At 49.2% G+C, this 10,722-nt stretch overlaps 1 protein-coding gene across 1 annotated transcript; it reads left to right on the forward strand.

Annotated features, from left to right (window-relative positions):
- The first annotated feature begins 1,739 nt into the window (after positions 1 to 1,739).
- Positions 1,740 to 10,438, forward strand: TMPRSS5 (transmembrane serine protease 5). Its single transcript, XM_078379699.1, has 10 exons — positions 1,740 to 1,788; positions 2,901 to 2,987; positions 4,129 to 4,321; positions 4,669 to 4,782; positions 5,167 to 5,210; positions 6,265 to 6,430; positions 6,793 to 6,956; positions 7,983 to 8,081; positions 8,531 to 8,961; positions 9,576 to 10,438. The coding sequence occupies exons 1-10, from the start codon at positions 1,740 to 1,742 to the stop codon at positions 9,738 to 9,740; spliced, it is 1,512 nt and encodes a 503-aa protein (XP_078235825.1). The 3' UTR covers positions 9,741 to 10,438.
- The last annotated feature ends 284 nt before the right edge of the window (positions 10,439 to 10,722 follow it).

The following is a 10,722-nucleotide window of genomic DNA, read 5'->3' on the forward strand; positions in this document are numbered from 1 at the left end:
GAACCGCCTGTTATGATGGCTATGTTGCATCCAAGAGGACACTGAAGATGGCCAAGTTGAGGATGGGGGACCACCAAGCAAGAACAGTCTAAAATTAAGCCCTGTTGCCCTCTTGACTTTGACCAGATTTAGTAGGCAGCATGCCAACTTTCTTACGTGGAGGCAGAATTTTAGCATCTTTGTTCCTAGACAAACAAGTCTGGGGGGGAAAATAGTTTTTCAGTTCACTCTCAGTGTAACTGTTAATTTTTTTTCCACCACCTTTTTGGTAGCAAGTTAGAAACCATGTTATTTGGAGAAAGAAGCCATGTGACGGGCATTTGAATGTGCAGCGAACCCTTGGTGATGGCATTTGGGGTGACCTTTGGAGAGAAAGAAGGACTGTGAGATGAGGGCAATTTTCTCTAAAACCCCTGCTACTAAGAATAATCACTTCCCCGTAATATTTGACGAGAGGGAGAAAGAGAGAATCATCAAGCACTCTTCATTTCAACAACGTTTCATCAACAGTAAATGTCACTCAGGTTCCCTCCATAAACAAGCCTCAGAAAAGTTCCCCAGCGGTGCCTTGGACATCTTTTGCAGGGGGATGAGACGGAAAGAGGAGAGGTTGCTAAGCAACCACATACCCATCGCTGTCTTTCCAGGTATCCCATCAACAGCTTGGAGATAAGGGGATGGGGGCAACAATGTCCGAGCAACCCCATTCGGCAGAGAGAATGGCTCCGTTGTTCACTGGAGGTTGGTGGGTGTGAGGAATTCATTGGGGCACAAGGCATGAACTCACACACATACACAAAGAGAGAGAGAGAGAGTCTACTTAACCACAGTCTTCCCATCCCTCTGCCATTTTCAGCTCTCCCTCGCTGTCTGCTTAGAAGCACCCTAAGCTGAAGCACCCTAAGGCTTTCCTCGCCATGGTAAGACAAATTTTCCCCTTCTCTTACCCCTGGATTGGGAAAAGATCTCAGCAGGGTAGGCAACAAGGTAGGTATCAGGCATCAGGGGCTGGGAGATTAGGACAAACACCACCCACGCCATACAACAACACACCAGCTGTCCCGTTTCGTAGATCCTAGGGCCTGATCCCTGGGCAAATGAGTGCCCCCATTGGTCCACCCTTTTGCTCTTCTCCATTGCTTTACTGAAATTCTATGCATGCAAGAGTCTCTTAATTTGTTACTCGTTACAACTTAAAAAAATTAATCTGTCTTCTTTCCAGAGAGATAATCTTAGCACGAACAGACAAAGTTTTGCAATACCTTCAAAGTCAATAAATTCGTTGTGGCACAACCGAATCAGAGCCCATGTCCTCAGACATGTGGACGTGATATTTTAGTTGTCAGCTTCCCAGACATATGCTTAGGCTGGGAAGCTTAACCATGAATTCAGAAAGAACAAAAATGTTTTTTTAAAAAATAATAATATTGAAGGCAATGATAATTATTACCTTAACACCATCCTCCACAACAATAACAAAAAGCAGTTCAAAACACTGTTGCTGGAGAATAATGCAGAGATTTTGCTGCTTTGAGGAGCTGACTTACACACCAACAGAGAGAGGGTCTGCCTTTTCCCGTTGGCTAGCAATGACCGATGAGAAGCTCCTGAATTAGAACCCACAAAGGAAGTTCGGTTCTACAGATCCTTAGGACCCTGGGGTGGTCCGACTGTTTGGGCAGATGGGGTGCTTCCCACTTAATCCCCACTCTCCCGACTCGCAGGGGGTTACAAGAGGTATGGCTTACAGCTTGCAAAGGAGTAGGTTCAACAGCAAACTAAGCGTAGGTGGGTCCACTTGTGTTGACCTTTTGGTTGCGATCCTGGTGAGCCTCTCCTTGTCCCACTCGCCCCAGATGAAAACAGTGATCTGCCCCATGGCAGAGGCTATCAACACTGTAAATGTAGATAACCAGCAGTTACTAATTTTCTGATCTGCAGTTGCAGCGGGACAGGGTGCCCCCCCCAATTCTTCTTTCTTTCAGTTTTGGTTGCCAATGAGATCCAGCTAATGGTCTCTTTCTCGCTTCCTGTATATCTCCAATCCATGAAAAGTTACACTGTGAGATTCTTCTTTGTTCTTTCAAATGAGCCATGATGGTTGGGGCTTCCTAACCACCCTTACTCCTTGATGACTGGCCTTCACTCTTCAGTGAATACTTCCAGTATACTCTTTGGTCTTCAGGTTCAAAGCTGTAAGCCTGATCCTTTGGAGGCAAGAGAGGAAGAGAGATCACAAGCACCTCGAAGACGTGGTGAGCTGTTCGATGGGATCCTGTCCAAGAGTTGTCAAAAGCTGGATAGGATGAAGCCATGGAATGACAGGGTTTTGATGCTGGAACTTGTATCAAGTTTGGTATAGCCCCCTCCCTCTTTGCAATCTCCTTCCTTCTACCATTCCCCTCAATGACTTTTGGGGTTTGCCCCCTGGGTGACTATCAGGCCCACCGGAGGTTCTTCTGTATTTAACAGGATGGTCTACATCAGCTGGGTGGGGTGTGTGGAATGAAAGGGCCATCTCTCACGCACAGCACAGAAGCAGACGTGGCAGCAATGGCAAGAGACTTGAGGCTACAAACCTCTTAGTCTTCTGTCCCTTCATGGTAACCTTCTGCCAGGATCTGGGTCGGGTGGAAGTGGGAGGCAACTGGGGAGATTTCTGTAATCTAGTTAAGTCTCCTTCAAGATGAACCCCAAAGCACGAAACCAATGAAATGACTCTTGGGGCTTAGGAAGCCGTCTTATGTCGAATCAACCCATTGCTCTATTGTGTGACAGCAGCCATTCTGGGTTTCAGAAGCACTGTGTTCATCCGTACAGGGAAATGCCCAACTGGAAGGAGCAACGAGGAGCGTGCGTTCTATCGCTAAACCTACCTATAAACACATCCTCTTTTGCAGCAAATACTTGTACCGTGTGCAGGTGCCTCTTGCTCCTTGGAACCGTTGGCTTATTGACTGGAACATCCATTGGGGTTTGGTCCCTGGGTGAGTATCGGCCCCACTTGGGGGCTTCTCCTTTTCTTCACGGACATCATCAGCTGGGTTGGGTGTGCAGAACGACAGTGACATCTCTCACATGCATTGCAGAAGTTGATTTGGCAGCTCCCACAAGGAACAGAGTGGAACCATAGGGGTGTGAACTTCTTAGGCATCCGTCTCTTCAAGGTGCCCTCTCCAACCATCTGGGTTGAGTGGGAGGGAGAAGCCAAGCCCCCTCCTCACTTCAAAAATGGAACATGGTTGGGTCTCCCTTCTGCTGTCTCTCTCCTAGTGAAACAACTGCTGAAGCCTCTCCACCATCGAGAGTCTGTGCCCCTCCAGGACCCAGGAACCCATTTGACAGGGTGCCAAGCTGTTGTAGAAGGAGAAGGAGACCAAGAAGCTTCTTTTGGAAACACCAGTAACAAGAGAGGTTTGGAGTATTTCCCCCTTTCCTAGCCTGCCCTCCAAATGTCATATATTCCCCAAACTTCCTTCCTGGTTGCTGAAGCTTAGCTGACAGGTATTCTGTGGTCTGCCCTTATTCCCATCCTGGTGGTCTTTGACTTCATTTGTGCAAAGATCCAAGGAGATCCACCCAGAGGGAGCCTGGCCACAGAAGACAAGGATACGATCAGCAGCTTTGATTCAAAATGAATAAATGCTATACCAGCCCCTTCTTTCATCGCCACCAACTCCCAATTCAGTCGGTTCATGCCATCATCAGAGCTTGCAAAGTTACCATGACGGTGGGGGAGGAAACTCACAGAAGTGCTTTGCTTGCATAAAATGCTCAGGAAGTGATTAATCAAACCCAATTAGACCATTTCTCCTGCGGCTTTTGCTGCACTTTAAGCAGATGTGCTCAGTTCCACGGGGGAATAGGAAGGTGCATAAAGTCCAGAAGTCAGACACCTCCTAGACGTTCTTCACTTGTCTCAGTAGGCTTCCCCCTCTAGTCCAGCCATCCATTCATTCCTTTGCAGGCGCAAATCTGCCCCCTCCATTGAAATGAATGGGGAGGAAGCTTTGTTAGAGGGTGGGTCATGTTGGCAAGTGGCTTGGCATCAAAATACGACCATGGGGGGGGGGACGACGACTCCATTTCCATCCAGCAAGGAAGGCCTTTGAAGGACAGCTTTGGCAGGAAACCTCACCACCCTCTTGGCTTGCTCCAGGCAGGTTAACAAGCCAGTTCTGTCAGTGTTTTTCAGAGTAAACAGAAGCACCTTCGTGGTAGAAGTGCAGGCGGAAGGTCAAGCCAACTGGCTGCTCCTGTGCCATGAAAACTGGGACAGCTCGCTGGGGATGAGAATCTGCAGGCAACTGGGCCACGTTCGGTGAGAAGTGCCAGCCTTTTTTTCCAGCCTGCTCTTTTTCTAGAAGAGACAACTTTGTCCACCAAAATACTAGCGAGGGTTCAAAAGAGGGGGCAGAATGGCTCTCCGAAACCTGCAGAATTCAATCCTATCTTCACATGCTTTCCAGTTCCTGAAATGGCAGAATCCTCAGGCTGTAAAACATCCCTAAATCCAGGAACTCTTGACTCCACCTCGTGATGGCTTTTTACGTTCACAGAGACCCCATGCTCATCTTTTTCTCTTTCCTCCGGGTGCATTGAATTAGTCCAACCCCCGTGCTTCTCCCTTCTCAAAAGGCTGTCTTTTCTTCTCTTCTCCTCCCGCAGCCTCACCCACCACAAAGGGGTGAACCTGACAGATGTGACGGTCAGCCGCCGCCAAGAGTATGCTCTGCTTCCACCCAGCTGGAAGGGAGATGCTGCAGGAAAATGGCAAGTCAGGTAAGGCACCTGTGCAGGCGTGTGGGTTATGGTAAAGTGTGTTCTCTGCCATCAAGTGACCCCTAAGAGGGCTTTCAGGGTAAGGGGGATATTTGAAGGAGTGGTTTTACCAGTCCCGTTTTCCCAAGTGAGTTTCCATGGTTGAGCAGGGATTCGAACCCTGTTCTCCGTAGTCCATCACTTTATCTATGACACCACTCTGGGAACACCTGTGCAGGCATCTCCAAGAAAAGGCAGAGGGAATCTTAACTTATTTGCAGTTTAAATGGTCTGAAGAGGCCTTGAAACCCTGAACATTTCTTGGGGTTTCCAGACGTCTTCCTGGCTAGATTCAGCCGCCTCTCTGCGTGTCACAGCACCTAACTGCCAGTTTGTTTTGTTTAGGAGTAGCTGTCCTTCGGGGCGAATCGTGGCCCTCAAATGTTCTGGTAAGTACTTGGGTCTCATCCAGACTTTGGCCACATTGGCCCCCGGAGTTGCCCTAACAGAGTAGCACATTCCTCAGCTCAGTGAGGTGCCCCTGACATTCTTCCTTGCTTCCAGACACAAGCCTTCAACACGCCAAATGCTGCACGCAGAATAAAAGATGGGTAAACCTATTGGGATTTCTTTTGCATTCACAGATACTCTCTATCTCCATCCTTTCTGTTGCTGTATTTGGACAGTGCCTTGTGGGGGGGGGGGCAGAGGTGGCAGTTGTGGGAACAGGGAGCCCATGCCACCAGACAATCCCACCCCATAAAGTCATTGCTTTTTGCAGAGGCTTTTAGCAAGTCTTTCCAGGTGTTTTACCAGAACCTTGAAGTCTAGAAACCTGAATGGAGAAGGCATCCATTCAGCGTTTTAAGTTGCCTCCTAAAGATTAACAGGGAGGAAGCCAGGCGTAGCTCCTCTGGAAAATTGAATTTCAAAGTAGAAAAAGCTCTAAAACCAATTGGCAAGGTATTTATTCCCCCCCCCCCCAAACCTTTTCTCTTTGGTGCTGGAAGAGACTCTTGAGAGTCCCCTGGACTGCAAGGAAAACAAACCTATCCATTCTGAACCCCAAGTGCTGACTGGAAGGACAGATCCTGAAGCTGAGGCTCCCATACTTTGGCCATCTCATGGGAAGAGAAGACCCTGATGTTGGGAAAGTGTGAGGGCAAGAGGAGAAGGGGATGACAGAGGACGAGATGGCTGGACAGGGTCACCAAAGCGACCAACATGAATCTGATCCGGGAGGCAGTGGAAGACAGGCAGGCCTGATGTGTTCTGGTCCAAGGGGTCACAAAGACACAACTTAACGACTAAACAACAACAACCTTTTGTCTTGCACAATGGTTGTTTTGAAGGAGTGCCTGGAAAGTCTCCCAAGGATCTGGTGCAATGTAGAGAAGATGCTGGGAAGCCTTTGGTGGCCAGCCTTCTCTCCAGTAAAGTCTGTTTCCTTCCCTTGGCGGGCTGAAACCTCCTTCTCCTTCTCTCTCTCTCCCCCCTGTACAGAGTGTGGCACTGCTTACTCAAAAGCAGCCGAGACAACGGGAGGAAAGGAGACTCGCCTGAGGCGATGGCCTTGGCAGGTCACCCTCTATCTCAACGCCCAGCCTGTGTGCGCAGGTACCCTGGTGTCACACAAATGGATTGTCACAGCTGCTCATTGCGTGGATTGGTAAGTTGAGAGACATCTGAGCCAGAGCGGCAGAAACAGGGAGGCTGCCCCACGCCAAGAGCTGGCCTAAGCCAAGTGACGCTGTTTTTGTTTTTCCAACATTTTAGTGATAGCAAAGAAAATGATGATATTCTTTGCCAGGAAGTGTCTCCGCCACGCCTGGTCTTAGTCGTCCCACTATTCCTCTCAGTGGGCAGTTCTTCCTGCTGATGATGCCGGAGTCTGGATGAGTTACCGTTGACCAGCCCAGGTTCTACCGGCCTAAAGCTATGTCAGAGAAAGAACTGAATTCTATACTGCCGGGCAAGGCAAGATGGAAAAGCTTTGAAGTGTGTCTTGTTTATTTATTTATTCCATTTCAGCCAGCTTCAGCTCTCTGGATGGGTGGCCTTGGTTGAACCAAAAGACGATGAAGGACAAGGGAGAGTTGCCGTGGAAAAGGTGGTGGCCCATCCCAACTACGACAGAGAGCATCACGACTACGACATTGCCATGTTGAAACTCAAAGAGCCGTTGGCTTTCTCTGGTGAGTGGTCTTGGTCAGCTTGGCGAAAGCCCCTGGTGCAGAAGGAGTCGAGAGGGGCTGGATGTTGTAGCCAGCCAGGAAGATGTACCCGTGCAAAGGGGACGGTCAGAGGAAAATCTAGGAGATCCGTTGGGTGGGCTACAGAACTTGACTAGGACAGAATCACAAATTAAGGAGGAGATCCAGATGGACCTGGGAAGAGATCCTGGCCCAAATGAGTCTGGAGAAGGGAGGGAACTGAGCGGACTTATCTAGATTCTAGGAAGCAGACCCTACTTATGACGATTGCATTTGCCTCAAGCACGGTTCCTTACCCAGCCCAGACAGTCCTATCCACACCCATGGGGAAGGAAGGGAGGAGGCAGAAGGATTTCCTAATCAAAGTAAGTGGTTTTTTTAAAAAAACAACAGGGAGTTGGAAAGACATGGAAGTTTGAATTGCACAGCTAGGCATCTCAGATTGCAGAGGGCGGCACTAAATCTCAGATGGAAAAATGGGGCTCTGCGGACCAGAGGATGATCACATAAGCTTTGGTGAACGTCCCTTTGCCAAGGGTGGGACATTTAGGTTCTTTTGGTGCTTTTGAAGAGATGCAAGGTGACCAGAGTCCTTGCATTTCTCTCTTGTGTTTTATGTCTTTGCAACCCATTCGAATAAATATCCTTCCCATCTCTGGAACTGGGCTGTAATGGCATGCCAACGTCACTTGTAACAGAGCAAGCAGGATGGTTGCCTTGGGACCCACAGGATCTTGCTACCACTGCTCAGTTGCCGATGGCTTCAACAGACCAGTATCTAACCTTTCTACTTAGAAGTAATTTTTCCCAAGCTCCAGAAGAAGCTACTGCCTCCTAGCAAAGATCCGTTTTGCACACTTAGCGATGACGTTTCCCCCAGATCTGGGCCGGGTGTTTCTCTCCCAGGACGCCCAGCCCTGTCTGGAGACACCAGGGACGGAAGCCTGGATCTTGGCAGCTGTCTAGCATGCATGACAATGAGACCCCTTCCCTCTCCCTCTTCGACAGAGACTGTCCAGGCTGTATGTTTGCCCCTCTCCCACCAGGACCTTCCCAACAGCAGCACCTGTTGGATCTCAGGTCAGGACTACCAACGACCGGAAAACGGTGAGCCAATCTTCAGACCATAGCGGGAAGGGTCTGTAGCTGGAGACGCTTGCTTGCTGGATTTGAGATTCTGATGTATGTATGGAGGTTGGAACCATGACTTTTTGAGAATGGTTAGATAGCTCAGTGGTTTAAGGCAACTGGCTGTGGAGTCAGAGGTAGGTAGTTCAATTCCCCAGTGTGGCTCCTTGACAGGGGCTGGACTGGATGACCTATAGGGTCCCTTCAGGTCAGTAGCAATCTCTTAATAATACCCAGGCCAGAACTGACTTCAGGCTTACCAGGTAACAAATACAGTATCATATGGCTCTCCTCGGTTAAACTGAGGCGTGACATTTGCCTGTTTAGTTCTTAAGGGGGAAAAAGGGGGTTCCAAAGGTTTCCCCAGTGGACAAGATCGGTGAGCTTTTTGCATTCCATTTTTATTTTTGCAAAAAAAGGGGGGGAATTATTATTATTTGTTTTAATACACAATAGGGTGTTTTATTTTGCAGAAATCCACATTTTTAAATTAAAACTGTCAATGAGAGGAGAAAAGTGTTGGGTCTTAGGCAGGAGTGAAAAACCACACAGCAGTTGCCTCTTCTTTGAGAATGACCACATCCGTGACGATTCACGACATCTTCACTGTTTCGGATGGCCCCCACGGCTCCTTTTTGGGAAAACCCTATTGCTATCACACACTGCATCAAGATTGAAGGATGCTTGTTTTCCCCTTGCTTGTTTCCCAGCCACCAGCTCCTCAGCTGAGACGCCCACGGCTGTGTCAGTGAGCCTTATCACCAGCAAGAACTGCAACACCTCCTGCATGCACGCAGGCAAGATTACGCCACGGATGCTCTGCGCCCACTATGTGGACAGAAACACCTCCACTTGCAAGGTAGTAACTGGCCGGGGGGGGGGGGGGCGGGAGGCAGAACTAAGGTTGCAGGGCAACAATTATGAAGACAGATTTCAGGGGGTCTGACAACTTTTCTGCCCAAACCTTTGTTTGGATGACCTCAAACGTCGACACAAGCATAGTTTGGACACAAATATTTCCAAAGCAGCTGTATATATTGAAATGCATAATGCAATTCAAATACTTGGCAGTTCTTTCACGAGCTGTAAATAGATAGGGAACCCATGTTTCTGTTGTTCCCCAAGTGCAGGAATGCTATCGTTCTGTTTCTTTCTTAGCTTCGTTTCCAGCCAGTATCTTTCCCCCTTTTTCTCCCCCTATAACCTGACCACCTTCTTGGTGCAATAGACAAGATAGAGCAGCCCAACTGGATAGCAGCCCACTGCTTCCTGCGTCATTCTGACCCCACGGCTGGAAAACTCTTGACCATCAAAAAGTTTCTCCTGAACTTAGCTCAGATCCTTTCTCTCATAACCGGAACAAGCTTGACACGAACCGAGCTGTGCTCTGTGAGAGAAAGACCCAGGCCCCAGCGCCGCTCCTTGGGCGAGATCAGGATGGCAACTCACGCTTCCATCTTCTTGTCCTCGCAGGCCGAGAGGGGGGTCCCACTGGTTTGCCAGCAAGCAGACGTGCCGCGCCTGGTGGGGATCGGAAGCCGGGAAAAGGGCTTGAAATCACCAAGACTTCCTGGGGTTTATACCAAAGTGGTGGAATTCCTGGACTGGATCCATCACATTATGGAAGAGAAGGGGTAGCAACAGCCGACAAGCAACCAGGCCTGGCACAGAGACCCCCCCACCCCTTTCCTTCTTGAGACATAACTAGAGACAATTCACAACCATGATGGAGGTGGTCTGCAGCCAGGAGCCCCTTTTCGGCAAAGTGTGTTCGAGTGTGGGGTTCAGCCCAACTTCACACAACCCTGTGCCTTCCTCTGATGGTTAAGGTAGAGTTTATTAGTAGACCAGATCAGAGGCAGGGCTGCCTCGCTGGAAGGAAAGAGAGGTTGGAAAGCAGTTCAAGGGCTCCACCTGGCTGCCGATGAAGGGGCAGGCTAGACAAAAGCCAACTTGGTTCGATGCTTGGAAGAAAGCCTTCCTGATTTTAAACACATCGTGGCAATGTTTGTACTGTCACCGACTGACCAGGAACGGGATCCTGAGGTCATGGGCTGGGCACAAACCGGAAAACTGGGGGTTTGTGGTGACCCAGAGCTGGCTGCTGCCCACCCCCCCAGCTGATAGGCAAGGCTGGCTTCCCTGGCTGGAGTCGGCCGCTGCCTTCCATGTCCTCACCTCCCAGCTGGGCAACGGGCCCCATGCACAAAGGCCAGTCGGTTTTTCCGGTTGGCACCTGAGTTCATGCCCATCATGGGCCAACGAATCCAAGAAAGTTAAAATGCTGCTGCTGTGAAAAGGGTGAATCCCACAGAAGGGATGGGTCACAGGGAAAAGGAATAAAGCTAAAAGTCATCGGCACTGGAGCCTAATCACCCCTTAAAATTGGAGCTGAAACTGGGAGATTCAGACCTGCCACAAAGATAATGGTACTTCATTATCTTCAAACTTAACCCCTGGAATTCTTTGCCAAAACAGGCTTCTGTTTCTTTCATGACCAGGACTGAAACTGAATGAGCAAGCAAGGAAGCGATTTTCCTGTACCATGTGAGTAAAAATGAGGCGTGTGATATTTTGCCCCACCTCCCCGGGCCAGAAACTGACTAACAAGGCTGCCTTT

The sequence above is a fragment of the Pogona vitticeps genome, chromosome 8 (genome assembly GCF_051106095.1).
Source record: "Pogona vitticeps strain Pit_001003342236 chromosome 8, PviZW2.1, whole genome shotgun sequence".
NCBI lineage: Eukaryota > Metazoa > Chordata > Lepidosauria > Squamata > Agamidae > Pogona > Pogona vitticeps.

Coding starts and splice junctions, on each gene's coding strand:
- TMPRSS5 (XM_078379699.1), top strand. CDS start 1,740: ATGGCTTACAGCTTGCAAAGGAGTAGGTTCAACAGCAAACTAAGCGTA. Junction 5,211..6,264: donor CGTGGCCCTCAAATGTTCTG/GTAAGTACTTGG, acceptor CCCCCTGTACAG/AGTGTGGCACTGCTTACTCA. Junction 6,431..6,792: donor GCTGCTCATTGCGTGGATTG/GTAAGTTGAGAG, acceptor ATTCCATTTCAG/CCAGCTTCAGCTCTCTGGAT.